Below are 18,548 nucleotides of genomic sequence, written 5' to 3' on the forward strand. Positions count from 1 at the left end.
TTTGTTGGGACTAAATCAATCGAGAAAAAACTGGCCATGAGATACGTGTTTATAAAAATAAAAAAGAATATTTATACAAAATGTTTATACAGGATGGAAAGAATTATCATCTATATTGGATAAAGTGGAATTTAAAATATTTATAGTCCACAACACTCAAATCATTCGCGATTTATTGAACATTCACAATTAATCACTTCGGGAATTTGACGTATAGCCTGAACAGTCTATTAAAAGTCAATATAAATGGTGCTTTTACTTTAATTCAAAAAACAAAAGCCGCAGTTTACAAACATGACTATTTGATCACAGGTCTTTTTAACTTGGTAAACATATTAAGCGCTAGGAAATTGTTCAGTTTTGTGTATATAATATTGGTCTTCTTCATAGTATTCGAAAAGCCTGGGACTTAAAATTGTTACCTCAGAAAATAATTGTCATGTTAAAGGTACCACCTACACGGTATTAAGAGCATATGACGAAACTAAATAGAGTTCACATGCAGCTTTGAGTGACGTCATATTCATAAGGGGACATGCATAAGCCTCACTCATTTCCATATTCATCTTCTGAACTAGTGGTCTAAGAGCCCGTGGACCCCAGACCTACTTTATTTTATAAAAGCTGAAAGTTTGACAGCGTATGCTTAAAATATAGGTAAGAACAATTGTCGATTATGGAGTTTGGGTCATGGTGGCTTTGGCAGATAAACAGTACAAAAGGTGCTAAAACTATCGATCTTACTACTTAAAATTATAAAGCGCCACTACACGCATTTTAGGAACGGTAATTTTAAAAGGCATTGAATTCGATAAGGAAACACTTCGTGGATTAATGTTTTTTTGCTACTAAATTACGAAAAGCTTATTCTTGTAATCTGCCTAATATCTTAAATCGGTTCTTATCGAATTTCCCAACTTTTATAGATTGTTTTAAGAACGTTAAGTTGTTTAAACTGACGGCTCTTACCAAATACGATGGAATTTTAATATTCTTCCTATCTAGCTCAAAAAATATTAGAAGAAAAACTTTTTCAATTTTAAGGTTTAAGTTATTTAAGGTTAGCGATAGAAATCCAGTATTTTCCACTCCCTGGAGATTCTTATACTTATTCATGTGAAAAACTGAAAATTCTACCAAGATTAAAATCTATACTAATATATAAAGCTGAAGAGTTTGTTTGTTTGTTTGTTTGAACGCGCTAATCTCGGGAACTACTGGTTCGATTTGAAAAATTCTTTTTGTGTTGAATAGACCTTTTATCGAGGAAGGCTATAGGCTATATAACATCACGCTGCGACTAATAGGAGCGAAGATACAATGGAAAATGGAGAAAATTCTAACCACGTGGACGAAGTCGCGGGCAACAGCTAGTGTATAACATAAAGCTGAAGAGTTTGTTTGTTTGTTTGAACGCGCTAATCTCAGGAACTATTGGTCCAAATTGAAAAAATATTTTTGTGTTGAATAGACTATTCATCGAGGAAGGCTTTAGGCTATAAACCATCACGCTGTGACTAATAGGAGCTAAGATACAATAGAAATTGTGAAAAAAACTGGGCAGGTATACCTAAATAATAACTTATATCTCCTACCCACGGGGACGAAGTCGCGGGCAACATCTAGTTGATTATAAACCTTGAAATTCCCTACCTTCATCAACAATCACACGCAAAAAGAGCGTACAAAGAAAATAAAATTGAATAGCAAATGTTAAACAAAGAGTTTTATGTACCTAATTTTGCAGAATACACGTAGTAGACCAAATAAGTCTACATTATTCTGCCCACAAAACACATAGTCCCACAACATCAATATTTGATGTAACTGATATCTAAGCACTAAACTCGATTAGGTTTCTCACTTGTTAGGTTTTAGATAATATCTAGGTCAAACAAGGTTTCTTGTTTTCTTTATTGGTAATACAGGACTAAACTAATATACTGCATGAAATTAGCAAATTGTACCAGAATTTTTATGTCTTAGTCTTATGAGATAGGTCTCATTTTTGCAAAACAGATTTTTTAACAAGAAGTTCGATTGTAAGTATTCATGTAGTACTAGATTAATGATAGCAGTCTCATTTTTGGTCTGCATTACTCTTTTGAATGTTTGGTTGACAGATAATATTTTTTCAGTAGCCATAAAAATAGCACAGAAATATGAAGAATCCTAATGTCTCGCTACATAATTGAATTTCGAATTAAATTGTCGTTTGGTTTCTTTTTCAAACCTCTTTCCGAAACAGAGTACGTTTTAAATTGAATACTTGGTGAAAAAATTATAATGTGGTGCTATTTGTATTTTTTTTTTATTAAAATTTACTATTTATAAAAATATTGACAGCCAATCACCACAAATATTCTGTTTTTTCCACAGTTCCACTGTAAAATGCGATACAGAAAAAATATACTATTATTTTGATTAAAAATGTGAATTAGAATGGGTAGAACTTTCATCTATTACAGTTAAAGTTTAATTTTGTTTAGTGTTTCGTCGTAAGCTCAATAAACTAGATGCAGCCTTAATTTAATTGATTAGCCGAATTCTATGGAAAGCTATTGTGTGAAAATACAAACAATGGACTAATCCACTCCAAAGCGAAATTCGTACCCAAAATTTTCATTCTGCATTTGCAACGGGGCTTTGTTAAACCGGTATAGAGTAGGCGTTGCTGTAAAATCACTCCATTTAGGCCTGTAAATCGTTGATTAAATTATAAAATTGATTTAAAGAAATCATTGCTTTCAACTCTTTTAGAAAAAAAACCTATTACATTTTAAGCAAAGAATCTAAATTTTTGCTGGACCATTTTGTTAAACTTTTTAACTTAACATAATCTGCTTACGCCAGACGGTGTTTTGAAACTTTCACTTTTGAACTTGAACGTATTTATCCAAACAACTTTATCTCACCAAGACTGTAACAGTTACCGATTGAAATATAATCTTGAACACAATGTTAATATGAACTTGTCTCTTACAGTAAGCCAGAGAAACTACCGAGACATATCGTCTTTTAGCCGAGCATGACATTCAAAGAGACGGAGTAACACTTCGCGCTCTACGCCGCAGCATGGTACGTCAATACATTATATTACATTCACTAAACTTAACATTCAACAGGTTAGACTCTCTATACCAATAACACACACATACAAATACCTACACATACTTGCTTGTACATAATAATATTACAGTATGGTCTATAAGATACACACACATCTAAAACATTAACGAAGTAAGATGCAAAATGGTTCCATTTTCAAAATTTTATTAGCAGTAACGTGCGAGTATCTTAAGAGGGAAAATATAAGAAATAAAACGACCGTCTTTGTTTATAAAGCATGTAATCCAAGAACTAGGTACTTAGACTCTCTGAACGTAAACACAAATAACAAATATTGTAGTTGAACAAGTATTAACATTCCATGTGAACATTTACTTGAGTGTCCTTCATTTTCGTCGTTAAACGAAAAGATAGAGTGGTACTTACGACATTATTGTGTCATCTTACTAATTGGTCTTGTTCAGTCAAATGCTTGTTATCTTGACAATCACTTTGCCAAATATATTGGCATTTCGCACGAACCAATAAGTGGTTAGTTTTGGCTTTTATTCCTCATAAACAGATGTCCGTAACGTCAGCTTGTAGGGTCAGTCAAATGCAATATGAAAAAGTAAGGAGATTTGTGAAAGGAGGTTCTTTTATTGTTTTTGTTTTAGTATAAAGGGCAGCCGTGCATTAAGTATGATTAGTATGTTTCTTGTTGTTTTGGATATTTGACGGCACGGAGAGCCGAGTTATATGGGTCTTCAAACCAAATCTGCAGCGACGCGGTGGCGTGAGTTCGATCTCCGCGTAAGACAAGCATTTATGTGATCGACAAATTTTAATGCTTGCTCTGAGTCTGGGTATCTCTGTGCATGTTACTTGAATACGAAACTGAAATATGACAAAATAGCTAAAAAAAACCGTTTTCTGTGACACTAATATTGATAGAACAACTGTTTTTCTTCACTTGATTTTTGGTGATTTTGGCGTATTGCCAGAACCATATCTAAATGAACCATATTTTATTTTCAAGTAGCTATCATCTAACGGTCATTATCGTGGTTCTATCTTAGTAACAGCAAAGTAACATAAATGTGCTACGCAAAATTAAACTCTTATTTACAAAGCAATGACTTTTTATAGCGTAGCTATTTCCCAAACTTTCTATGAAGCGGCTTCAAACAGTATAAAGGATGGTGCCTGTCTGACCTTCGTGGTACCTCAGTCGGTTGTCAGAATCTTAATGTCTTAACGATTGTCAAGAGACAACGTCTGACGTTCGGGATCAAAGGCTACACGATATTTTAAAACTGAGCATTTTGTCACAGAGAATAAGGTATTGGGTATGTCTGGAATTAGACTACCATTGTTGCTATATGACCTAGAATTCCATGAAATGAAATGAAACGATGGCAGGTTTTTCTGTCCTTGTCCATATTCTTATGTAAACATAATTCGAACAATTTAAAACTCTAGAGATTTATGTCCATTACGGAACTAAATAGTTGGGTTGGTGTGTAGAGAGATAAAATGTTGAAACTGGGTCAGGGGTGGTTAATATTATGCTAACCATCATGTGACACGTGTGAAAGTCACATTTCGGACAGAATTATAACGAACACAAATGACATAGACCCTGCCTACTTTAAAATTGAGTTTAGATTCACTACCAAAGTTATTTAAACTTTTTGGTAAATAAGTTGTTATCTGATTTTTAAGTACCTAAGTAATAGCGAGATCATACAATACACTCCTGGTATCAGATTATTTCTTTATCGTCTTGCTTAAATTACATTGTAGGCACCCAAAAGTGCAGAAATATTTTTCTTTATCGATATTAATCGTTTCATTATTTTTGTGATAATGCTTTTTTTTGTTAACTCAGAACTATACAATTTTACGGGTTTAATGTTTAAACCCTGTTACTTTTGTTAATTGATACCTCACTCTCGAGATTAACTCCACCGATTTACAACCGTAATTAACTGTAAACAATATTCGATTCAATACCAATTTACTTCGCAGATTTTTCTTAACATGCTTATTTTGAACAAAAATATTTTAGAGCAAGCTTTGCTTCAGAGATTGATATTTGCATTCTTTCTATGAATTTATCAATGTTTACTTTAAAGAACGTGAATTACACTTTGACATAACGTTATGATTCTCATAACGACTGAAAATTGTATGTATTAGGCCATGTTTAGACCTCTAGTTGGTCGCCGAATGACATAAGGCGCAGGACCGGCCTTAAAAGTAAAGCTAAGTATTAGTTTATCGGCGTTTACAAATATAATTTTAAAGAAAATCTGAATAAGGAGGGAAATACAATGATCCGCGTATGTAAAGCGCTCTTACAAGTGGCAGTTGAGTGATCGTCACATAGAACGCATTTTTAAACAACTAGAGTATGATAATGAAGAGGAAAATGTATAAAGATCAGTCTTATAAATAGTTTCCAAGTTTAGCTACGAACGGTTCTATTTTGCCAGCTATTTTAGTCCAAAGGTCAGGGCAAAGGCCTGTTTACTGCCCCTGCCTTCGTTCTCTTTGATTTGTTTGCCCTAATCATTTGTTCTTTTTATTGTACTCTAGCAATAAAGCAAATACTCTAGCAAAAACAATACAAAAACATGATAGGTACTTCCGATTTGTTGTTCAGAAGATAAATACAATAACTTTATTATTGAAGAGAAGAGAAGAATAGATTTGCGTGGTGTAATATATTATTATAGTATACTAGCTGTTGCCCGCGACTTTGTCCGCGTGGTTAGAAGAAATAGCGACTATAACTTGAGATTTAAACTATCCTATCTCTCAAGTTGGATCGAACTGCACATGGTGTGCGAATTTTATTATAATCGGTTAAGTGGTTTAGGAGTCCATTGAGGACAAACATTGTGACACAAGATTTGAAATGCTGCTTAGTTCCCGTAACCCAACGTAAACAAATTGATTTTGTTTTTTTCCTTCCCTCAACTCATAAAGCATTAACTTTTCAAGTACTTGCACCAGTTTTTGAACTTGACTTCATTCTTTAACCGAGTCCTTCTAACAAGGTTTTCAAGCCTCCCCTAATTGCGTCTGCATTGCGAAACCTTTTCTGTCACTATCATTAATCGGAATTCAAATATCAAAGATAAAACCGTTGTAAAGTTTTGCAGAGTACATTTATGCCGTTTTACTTTTTCGTACCGATATTGTACGGGTTGGAATAGAATACGTCTAGATATCGTCTAAACTACGCATGTATCACGTACCTTCTTGAGAATAATTTACTAGTCTATGTACTATAACAACCCTTAAGGGAATCCTTATAATTTTGTGTAAATTTATTGAATGATAGAGGAAGCGTTACTCTAAGAACCTGTCTCTATTGTTATTTACTAAATGACTTTTTTATTTCATTTATAATAAATTCTCCTGTCTTTAATTTTCGATTGTGACCTTTAGCAACTTTAATTTGACATTGAACTTTTTTTCAAGTGCTAGTACTCCTGCAGTGAGGAATTCCAATAATATGCACGAAGCGAATTATCGTCAGAGTATAATCAGCCAAAGAATTTGATCGACTGTTATGCAGTATACTGTTTTTTTCACGTACAGCTTTAAACTGTACACTTTGTTCGAACGCAATCTTATCAACAAACAATCATTATATGTATAAATTCTCTTTGTTAACAGATTCGAATGCTACAGAACTGATTACGAATGGCAATGCAGTGCGAATGAACCCCCGTGGAGAACCAGACGACAGACACTATCACATAAGCGACGACAAATTATAAAATTAGTCTAACATTTTAGCATAGTTTTCTACAAGAATTAAATTAATTGTTAATCATCTAAATAGATTAAGACACTTTGATAATTGCAAGATGAGATGCTAAAGTAAAGAAGGAGTTTAGGATAAGTGTTGAGCACTTAAAACTTTGGTAAGTGGGATATGAAATAATTTAAAGCAACTTAAAAATGTATGCAAAATTTTCTTCTTATATTCTTAGTCTTGCATTAAGTAAACAGGTGATTTAGTTAAAAGCACAACGTGTAAAAGTCGTTCCAATTATCTTCAAAAGTAATTGATACTTATTTTGTAGCAATAATGACGTTTTGCAAAATGTTGTTTTGAAACTATGATGTAATTATCATGTACATCGAATGTAACCTAGTCATCTTAATCCATTATTTATTTTTATCTTTAAAAAAAATATTACAAATTACTTCCAAAGGAAATATTTCAACTGCATGTAACTATATTACGATAACATTACCCATACAGATTCACAAAGTATATTTTCATATAAATAGACAGGCATAAAAATAAGACAAAAAAAAAACAATAAATTTTTCAAAACACAGAAACTTTCAGGGTCATTCATGAAGCCTCATTTCTAATAAGGTCTATTATTAAGAATAATGTAAAGAACCTTTCAATCTTAGATAAAATAAATACATTAAAAAAATAAGTCAATCAAACATGTGCTCTTACCACATTTTATTTTCATACCAACAGACGTTGCATAAAATAAAGACAATACATTATTTTGTTAATATCTAGTTTTTCATTAAAATATATTATACCATAGTGTAAGTCCTTCATTTTTCCAATAAAACGTTGTTGTTTATTAAATTTGTTTTATTATTTCCACTTAAAAGTTTTCAACGAAAAATCGGACTGAAGCAAAGACAGCAAAGCTGCCATTGCCAATACTACATTTACAAAAACAGTAACTTATCAAGTATTATTTAAATATAACCTCTACCACGAATTCACTTCCACAAAAAGAATCCTATAACAAATTTAATAACTACTCGTAAACAATGGAAATTCGTGGAAAGAAAAGGTAAATAATACGGAAAGGGACACACAAGGTCGGCTGGAATTTTCCTCTTTCGTTAAGCCACCGTTTGGAGCAATTACAGGGGACAATTGGGACAACCGTAAACCACATTAAAGGAGACCGTTGCTTATCTACTTTCTTGATCAAGACGACAAATTCTAAGATTAATTTCTTAGAGCAGTAAGTACCTCAAACTTAACAAGATTAAGTGAAATTCCTTTGCGAGATTACTGAGTTTGTTGGCTGTTGATCTACAATTGAAATGGTATGTGAATAAATGTTTTTTAGGGTTGGTCTTCGATCTTTGGTTCTAGTGTGTAAATAGCAATAAATTTGCTTGTATTTAAATTCTACAAAAAGCTCCGTCCATGTTATACAGAATTAAGTCAAATCTGAAGTAAAGTTATGGCCTGTAACCATCTTATAAAGTGATATTAGAAGTTGTGGAAAAAGACGCTACTTTCCGTTCGTGTAGAGAGCTATCAAATTTCCACAACAGCAATAGTACTATTTTAAGTCACCTGCAAGCGTATCCTTCAAAACCTCAAAGGTATCATGTAACAGTGGTGTAGAACTAATTTACTCTAAATCAAGTTTCAAGTTGATCTTCTCTTGTTTTGTAAAGATCAACAAATAAAACAAAACACAAATATGATTTATCGTGCAAAGTTTAACGCAATTTGGGACGCTCCAGATATGTTAGCATCTTGTAAGTAAATGAATTTTGGAATAAGTGTGTCAAAACATTATTGTTAACTGGGTTACCATTTTCGTGAACGTACTCTACATTGTTTGGTTTGGAGTCATGCCAGAGCATAAGTGAGGTCGACCAATATATTATTAGACCTAAGTTGGTCTGGATTTATTATGTTCGTAGAAAAATTATGATGAGTGTCACAAATAAAATGACGTTATTCACCTACTTTTTTTCTTTTAGCTCTTCAACACCCAACTAAGAAATATAATATATAATTTCGCAAAGTTAACAAGATTACACACGACCTACTTAAGAGAGACCGAAAAAGAATCAACATAATCTGTTCATCCAGTCCGAAGTTCTGAGGTAAGAAACATTAAGAAATACAGACGAATTTAGAACCCCCTCCTTTTGAAGTTTGCCTACCGCGACGTCTTACTTAAAGTGCAGGTTTTAAAAAGAAATTATTCTATGCAGTGTAGTTTCGTATCAAGCTTCCACAACCATAATAACGAAAAAACGGAAAATTTAACATCGTCCTCAAGTCTAGAACAACTTAATTTACCTTAAATTAGGTACAGTAACGTTTAAAGCATGACACTAAAAATAAAATATTGTTCTTTAATTTCCCTAAAGGCCTTTTTGAGGGGCTCAAAATATTTAAGACTGCTATCACTTGTTTAGTATGCCAGATAAATGAATCGCAAGAGAAAAGCTAATTGGTACTTCGATTTATTGTAACAAAACTTTAATTGTTAAGGATCTTTGGATACCTAGCTTTTATTTTTTGGTAATAAATAGTTACTTTGACAAAAGCGATCGTGTATAAAATGTTAGTATTTTAGTTCGAAAAACGTGTAGGCACTTACGTTTATTTTTGGCCAATATTTTCCGTTGTCACTGAAATTTTTGTACACGTGTTTTATTGACATTTTAATTACAAAAGCAAACAAAATTTCTCTATTCCTCTATAAAGCGAAAATATTTTTATTCTTTGGTCAAATTTTTAAGTATACTTTGGTTCACATCTAAAAAATGGTAATGGTGGAGATACGCTTATTTATCGGGATTTCCCAGCTAGTTTTAGAACCAACCGGAGTCCACAATCATGAGCCTACGCGGATCCTAACTAAGTTTCTATCCTGGCTCGTTTTAAAATATCTAATTAAGAATTAATTTAACAATTAGAATGGTAATCCTAAGTAAGAAAGCACTCATATCAATGCAAAATAATTCAACTGTAAAATTCGAAACTACGAAATATTAGTAAGCAAACTTTCCCTTGAGCTGTCATGAGTCAAAACATCGGAACAATACTGTTGCGGAAAATCGATTTCACTAGAAAAACTACTCATTCGTAGTACTAAAACAAAAAAGTAAAAAATAAAAAATTATGATTTTCGTATTTTAATACGAAAATTATAAATAAAAAAAAAGAAAATGAATACTAAAAACATACCGTAGAGAGTTGTCCTCTAGGCTTTGAATAAATATTTCAATGAATAAGTGAGTTATTTATATTAAACGCATCGACTAGAAGCAGAATATCCTGAATATTAACTATCACTTATTCTTCATACTCCTATAAAGACTAAGGGAATATTTCGATTCCTACAAATACAGAAACCTGGGATCTCATGGAATAAGCAAGTTTAAGATGAGTGGCTTAGCATTAATCTTGTGATCTCCAATGTCAGGAAAAGTTTTGGAGAAATTCCGTATTCATCCTAAGTTGTCTAAGCCGAATCAATAGAGCTGGGTGTTCAACACTTGTTTTACTTAGAGTGATTGATGTACTAACGATTAAAAATACTCTAGATTTTTTTATCATTTGAATAACTATAGGTGCTTCAAGTACGTTTTGTGCGATAATAGAATTATATAATTTTCTAGAAGCTAATGCCACAAAGAGTATGTTTGAGACGACGATAAATAAGTGGGATTATTCCCATAAATTATTGGGATTTTTGTCATATCCTGTATACTATCCTTCCTTGTATGCACTGGTTTATGGCTTACTGCCAGTGCCAGGGAAGTTTCAGCAGAGAAAATAATAGTATACTTGGACTTCGAACAGTTTAAATTGTTCAAGAAGTGCCAAGATTTCGAAAGAAAGTTTCCAATTAATGTATTGTTTTCCATTTTGAGTTTTCAATCTGCGAATCTACTTTCGCAAAAAAATGTTATTGTAATAAAAATGTTTATATATTTCTATGTAGGGGATTTAAGTTTCGAATTTAATTGGGGCACTTAACTTCATTGCGATGCTTAGTACTCGAATCAAAATTAAAACTAAGATTCTCTAACATGAGCTAAGAAATGTAATTACTTCTAATTACGAAATAAGATAGACCTCATAATTATTTGCTCTGAGAAGAACTTCTAATGATTAAAGTTTTAATTGTAGCTGGGATAACTTAGAAAATAATTTAGTATTAAAAGTGTTATGAGGTCTATCATCAAAATAATAGTGTAGTTTAGCCTGTTTTGATGAAATTAAAATAAATTGGCGGTCTTTTGGTATCTTTCGAAATGCAGATACTGTCTTTTTGAACTGAGAGTATACCATGTCGTAATAGGGTGGAGCCAGATAAAGCTTACTATTTTTTTTTATAATTAAAATAAAGACTAATAATATTATACAATGTTTTAGTGTTTAGTGGCTGCAGGCGCTTTCCACACGTGTACAGATTAGTAAACCAGAACAGGTACAAATTTACTAAGATGAGCAAAATGTTTAGAGCCCCTATTAATAGGACAATATCTCTAAGTTAATCTTTCTCAATGAGATCGTAAGGTTAGATGTACATTAAGAACTCTACAAAGCTTTTAATTCCTAAACCTATTTAAATCTCAAAATCAAAACGCCTACATAATGTGAATTTGTGAAGTAATTAAAACTTTGGGATTGCTTTTAACTCCGTTTCAGAGGGGCATAGAAGAAAAGACGTGCGTCCAAATGTGCTCCCTGATAACACAAGACTGGCTCATTCAATTTATAAACGACACGGTTCCACGGTTTTGTGTTCAGATAAATTGTGTCTCAAGTTAATTTAACCCAGCCTAATGCCAAGCATAGTACGCTTCAAATTTGTTTTTGTTTTCATAAAGTAAAAGTTATTCTAGAACTCACTGCGACTCATTTAAAGACACTGAGAGTTGCTGACAGAGATGGAAAATAAAAAGAGAATGAGACGGATAGTCTTGGAAAAGTCATCGAAAGCAAATACAGTACAAGTTTGTGTTGTTGCTCGTCATTAAACAAAATCAATGAACCCAGATGACATTAGTGAAATGTGCATAAAGGAAACTGTTTAAAAAACATGAGTCCATGATTTTTATGGTTATTTAGCGTTAAATTGTTTTCCGCATCATTTGACAGTATTGGATTCCATAATTATGTTTGTCAATGTAAATAGAGACTTCCAGCACGTCTTTAAGTAATATTATTGCCGTTTTTGAATCATGACAACTACAAGACGAAGAAGGGCAATAATTTTCCACAACAGCAATATAATATTACACGGTGGTTGACCTTAAAATCAATAGCTGCATTTCGACGAGCTGGCAGATACATTGAAAATACTTAATAAATTGTCTTACTAATGTAAAATATTTTCAATACGGTCGAATAGGACTGCAAGATTGGTATAACGTTTTATCGCCTAGGGAGTATGCGAGATATTGAAAGTGAAATCAACTCTTCATTCGTGAGTCTTCGTAATGTCTTATGGGATCTCAATAAAGTTTTTGCTGTAAGTATCTAAGGACCTCTTTCAATTTCTAAATGCATATAAAAATACATATTCCATTTTGTGGAATCATTGAAGGAATTTTATATTTTACTCTTTTTATATTTTATTTATTTGTAATTGGCTATATTTAAAAAAAATGAAATCTCTCCTTTGTATTTAAAAACTAATTTTATAAATGGTTGTGAAACTTCCGCGACACTAGGTCTAAATTAATTAGATAGCTGTCGTTTTTTAAAGAAAAAAAAATGTGATACCTTGATCGTGATTGCACTGAAATTCATCAACCATGCGATCAGAACGGTATAATTAACATAACTTTGCGCTATTGTCGAATCTTGAATGAAAACACCAATCAATAGGGTTCACATTACAGTGGCTTGCTCGAATATTTACGATATTTCATGGTTGTTTCAAGAGTTAAGCTTTTCATGTAAAAGCACGAAATAGCTCCAAATTTAAATACGATTTAACTATGCCAATTTCCAAATGTAGAGATCGGAATAGATTTCTTCATAGTTACGAATATCCCAAGTGGGATTAACTTCTTAATGAACTTGTGTTTGGTGTCCAACCTTGCATTAGTAGAAGGTAAATTCAATCTAGATTCCATTCAGGTTATTGATATTACGGCTAGGAAATTGCTTGTACAGGAAGATAGGAACTCGTTTGCAACTAATATTGCTTTCAGATTAAGATTAAAGCGTGTTTTTTGTTCCTCAAAAGAGTTCCAAGTTTACTATTACATTTTTATTTTCATTAGTGTATCTTTAACTGCATACATAGTTTAAAGTTTTAATAAGACTATTCATGAGAAAATAATTAAAAAATATTTGAAATCAGCTGTAGATAACAGAAATTAATTATAGTCTAGTGTTTGGACGAGACAATTTACAGCTACCAACGATTTCATTTCATTATTATTTTACTTTTGAAACTTGTTTGTCACTTCAACGAAATGTCTTCCTGGTATATTTTAATTTTCTACATCGCTGCATCTAAAAAGAAACGTGTAAATTATTCTTACGTGTTTTATGGACGTGATATCATAGATGTGACTCTTACGAGACGAGTTGAATGACACTTAGAATTTATTATAAACTGATACAAGTAAAATCAACAACCGATTCTTTTAGTTTAAGCACAGCTTTCGAGAACCTAAGCCAATATATCTGCTCAAAATTATAAAGTTTGAGAAAATCAGATGTCAAACTTATCTATAATTACTTATCTATAATTACTTATCGATACAAAGTTAAATCGTAAGTTCAACGACTGTCAAAATGTTCGTATAATACGATATTATCATACCTTCAAGTTAGTATACAGCTAAGGCTCGACTTCCTCAAGTTTGAAGATTTGAAATCAGTTTCGACTTACCCTGGATTCAGTTGCCGTTATATAACCAAACATTAGTACCACTATCATTATTACAAGATTCGTAGATAGAATTTATCGGAAATATTAAAATTATTATTGTGAATTGATCTGAATCTGAATAGATTACATATATGTGTATATCAAGTGTGTTGCGAAATGTGATCTTCAAACTGACAGTGCTACAAACGGTTGCTTCCAGTATGGTTTAAGATAAGATCCTTTTAAATTAAAATAAAAGTATAAAGTCGACACTTAATCGTAAAGAATGACAATATTGCTACAAAAATCTGCCTTTTTGGTATTGCGCTACAATTTTCCATCACGTTTTCCCCTTGATAAGGCTCGCCTCATCGCCTGTATATTCTCTCAGGGTATATTGATTTCAATTTTGTCCGAGTGAGTTCAATGCCTCCCTAAGTAATGATACAAAACTTTATTTAATACTAGCTGCTACTCGCGACTTCGCCTACTTATATTTCGGCTAAAGCTAAAAAAACATCCCTTTAACATTTTAACGAAGTAATGAATATCATTCCAGCCGTTTGGGTGTGAAGAAGTAACAAACATTCGCACACACAAATACATTTACATAATTTGCATTTATCATATTTATTGTGAAAATAATTGCATCTTTTATTCATGACAAAGTCATATATATATATATATATATTTTAGTAACAGTAAGATATCATTAGCTACTATCTAGTCGACTAAACAAAGGCCTTTCTCACAGCCACCATAGTTTAAGTATAACAGAACTCCAACTATATTTAAATTTGCTCTGCAACGTTAACAAATAATGGCCGGCACAAGTATTCACCGCCATTAAACAGATAAGCGAAACTAATTAATATTCTCAAAACGGATACTCGAAATATAAATATTTACCATTATTTTTACCATTTACTCGCTTGGGATTTCACCAACATTTTCATTTGCATTTTAATGTAAACGAATATGGGAATATAATTTTATGTAGTCTTTTAATATACACCGAGGTGAAACAATGTTCAGAGCTTGTTGCCAGTCTCTGGGAATTGTTACGATGTTTATTAAAGCACTCCTACGTTACTGCCTTCAAAAAACGAAAATTCTCAAATGTTTGCGAATTTCATAACGTTTCTAAATGTGAATTTGATCTTTTGCTTTGTTATTATTTGTGTTTGTTTTTTGTTTCGCTTTTTTGATAAAGACGTTTGGGACATTTTTGATATTTTGAATCGAATTTAAAAAGGAGAATGTGATCAATTCGTCGTTAATGTACAATAAAAAAAATAAAATAAATGCACAAAATTACAGCATGAATCTACCAATCCGGTTCACCGAAAAATAGTAGAAAAATATCGCATGAAATCTGAATAGTATAAGGTATATTTATGGGGACCACCACAAATAAAAAGAGTTTCGAGTGTTCACTTGTTTGTTACGCAAACAAATTTTAAAACAGGAAGCTATGACTCAATAACATGAAAATTGTTTTTCTAAATATTGTTGTTCGGTCATGATTTTATTTTGTATCCATACCAGTATAGTTGACTTTTGCTATTAATAATGAATCCAGTAGGAATAATAGATTTCACTGATATAATTCGGACAGCAGGGTAATTTTAACAAAAGGCTTCCAAGGCCTGGTTAATTCGAGGCCGAGGCCTTAAAGACACCAACCTAGATCCGACACGAGAGTTGAGATAATGTCCAAAAAATCTTTCAGTTCTTAAGTTAACTAGCAAGAATTTGAACAAAAAATATTTATGAATTGATGTTTAATAGTATCGTACCTCTGAGGTAAATATTTTAGATGGTTTCCGTCTCTCTCTTTAACCAGAAACTTAAACTAAGAACACAGCATTATATATTTTAATAGAAATTTCAGTGTACTTTTAAAAACATTTATTGAAGTTCTTTTACACCTTAGTTAAGATAATGTACGTATAAGAGTAGCATTATCTACGTCGTCACTGGAACTTTTCAGAACAAATCTTGTTTGTACAGGTTTAAAATTAGCTCTGTCATCTCTGTATACGTGGCCAGAATCTTTTCGTGTTTTAATTTGTCCAGATGAAATCACCACTTCATCAATAGGCTTTAGTGTCTCTGGATGATCACTGGTGGCTCTGTTCAAAGCTGAGTTGAAGATCTTGCCAGGTCCACCAATTTTAAACGGTCTCTTGTAAGGAAATGAATGTTTTTCGCGATTTATCTGACTTGTTTGACGAACCGGTGCCGAAATATGAATAGATGCAGAACTATGAATCAATTTTGTAGGTTTTTTATACTGTTTATTTTTATTCAGCATTGCAGGATTAGGTCTCGTAAGCCGTATGACTTTTTGAGGCCTTCCAGTTTTTAAAGGTTTTAAAGGTGAATGGCTCGGAAAGGCCGGAGGTGCCACATTTGCAGCACTTTGTTGATTCTGATTTTTTATATCTTGCGGTGGTGGATGTAGGCCTGATAGTTTTCCATGTTCATTTTCTGTTAGCACATCTTCACTCAAAACCTCATTCCCTTCCATAAATTTATCATTTTCTAGGTCTAAAGGATCAATCTCCTTCTCCGTAGTAGTTGACGACTGTTGACGAAGTTTATTTTCAAAGTTATTTTTTTCTTTGTCCACGGCATCATTAAATGTATTAACAAGATCATCTTCTGGGTGATAGGGATTTTTGTAACCTATACCCTTTTCTAGTTCTCTTTGAGCCAACTGTGTAGCAAACTTTTTCACTGTTTCCGCACTCATCATACCATTAATTATTTTTAAAATGTCATCTGGATCTATTTGTATTTTTATGTCCTTAGCATTTGCAAGTTTTAGGGTTACTAAACCTACTACAAAAAGATAAATGTATTATAATGTAGTAATAAGAAAAAGTAATTTTTCAAACAGCATTGGAATACTTACAAGTAAAACACAACAGGATTTTCATAGTCCAACGGAAACTGTTTAATTATTCTTATGATGGTAATTATATAGGTTTAAACATATTTCAGTACTGTTAAATTAATACCGTGAAATTGATTATTACGTACACAATAGCGATAGATAATAAACCTAAACTGTACGTTTTAATTACCTTCGCGTTATCATTTATGTTTTAGTAATAAACATTACGCTATTAACCTGTTTCATAATTAAACTATTGTAAATGATGTAAGCACGTGTTAAATATAGTATTGTATACCTTTATAAATTATCAAATCTGAAACAAGACGTATATCGCTCATGTTAAAATCATATTTCAAATAAATGCTATCAATGGAGCTGTTTCTATATTTTTTAGTATTTTTCTATAGCATTCTTTCTTTTTTAAATAATTTTCTATACAAAGTAGCTCGACGCTTGAAAGTTTCGTGTCGAAAGCCCATCAGGCTATTCTAATGCCATTAACCAAACATTCGGTAAAGCTGCTAAGGCTAAAATGGACACTTTAAGTTCCAATGATACTATATCATTTACTAATCATAACTAATAAAAGATGCATGACTGTTGATAGCCAGTGCCCAATAATAGACAGACTGGGGCTTGTACAGGGTGTTATAAGATTTCTAACTTTTATTTTGACAATATTTACAATAGAATGCCACAGTACCGTTGAATGAAGTGCAACAATCTAGCTTCAAATGCTATTTTTTGTTCCATGTCTACATTAGATTTTTATGAGTGGTTTGAATTTGTTCGATATAGAGAGAATCATTACTTTAAAAAAAATATGTTCTTCAAACATTTTCTTGGCATTTTTGGCATCTTATGCCGCTCAAAGATGGTTTCCGAGTTCTTAAGTTTTCTATTTTGTTTCGTGAACAAAACGCACTCTTTTTATTTTTTCGGGTCTGACTTTTAATACGGCCAGGATTTGCGAGAATATTCAAGAATCTCATCTTTTACACTGTTGGCAAGTCTCCAAGCGAACTTTGTGTTCTTAAGACCTTGTTTACGTAATTTACTGCAACTGTTGCATTTTACTTCCACTTCACCACTTGCAATGTAACTTGGTCATGATTTAATGTAATTATTTAAATATAAATCATGACGATTTATATTTAAATAATTACATTGGCTTTTTTTTTCAGACGTTACTTTCCCACTGCAAAGGCCTCCCTTAGATTCTTCCACTCTGTCCGGACTATTGCTTTTGCCATCCACTGTTTATGGTACGCATCCAGTTCGTCGAGCCATCTCATTCGAGGCCTTCCTCGTCGCCGTTTTATGTTTGATGGAACCCAGAGAGTACAGACTTAGGCCCAGGAGTTATCGGACAAGCGACAAACGTGGCCGGCCCATTCCCATTTTAAATGGGCAGCTTTCAGACCAACGTCAGCGATTTGTGATTTGGAACGCAGAATACTGTTCCGTATTCGGTCAACCAATTTAACTCCTAACATACTGCGCCCCAGGGCTCGCTGGCAAACCACGTACGTCCATGAGTTTCTTTTTGAGACATAAAGGAAGATTGCCTTTCATAAGATTTTTCATTGACCAAAAGGTTTTGAAGGCGTTTTCTGTGCGTCTAGCAACCTCTTTGGTTTGTCTGGCCTGGAAAGACACAATTTGGCCAGGTTAATGTACTCTTGGACGTACACAATCTCCGTGTTTCCTATAGCCACTCTGTGCTGTGTGCTGTTTGTTATAAGCTTGGTCTTCGACATATTCATCTTCAGCCCGACCTCAAGGCTTGCGTTGTTCAATTCGTTGATCATTAAGCTCAATTCGGATAAGGAGAAAAGAACAATGTCGTCAGCAAAACGAAGATTAGTCAACCTTTTATTGCCTACAACAATACCCTTATTCTCACATTGTCTTTTGAACAGCTATATTTGTAGTATTTT

At 32.7% G+C, this 18,548-nt stretch overlaps 1 protein-coding gene across 1 annotated transcript in view; it reads left to right on the forward strand.

The window, feature by feature from the left end:
• Nucleotides 1–7,679, forward strand: part of LOC113496576 (tachykinin-like peptides receptor 86C) — a 55,580-nt gene extending 47,901 nt beyond the window's left edge. Inside the window, exons 7-8 of the mRNA XM_026875840.1 lie at nucleotides 2,986–3,078; nucleotides 6,739–7,679. Coding sequence (XP_026731641.1) covers nucleotides 2,986–3,032 — 47 coding nt within the window. The 3' untranslated portion in view covers nucleotides 3,033–3,078; nucleotides 6,739–7,679. The remainder of the gene's footprint in view (nucleotides 1–2,985; nucleotides 3,079–6,738) is intronic.
• Nucleotides 7,680–18,548: the final 10,869 nt, after the last annotated feature.

The sequence above is a fragment of the Trichoplusia ni genome, chromosome 8 (assembly GCF_003590095.1).
Source record: "Trichoplusia ni isolate ovarian cell line Hi5 chromosome 8, tn1, whole genome shotgun sequence".
Taxonomy (NCBI): domain Eukaryota; kingdom Metazoa; phylum Arthropoda; class Insecta; order Lepidoptera; family Noctuidae; genus Trichoplusia; species Trichoplusia ni.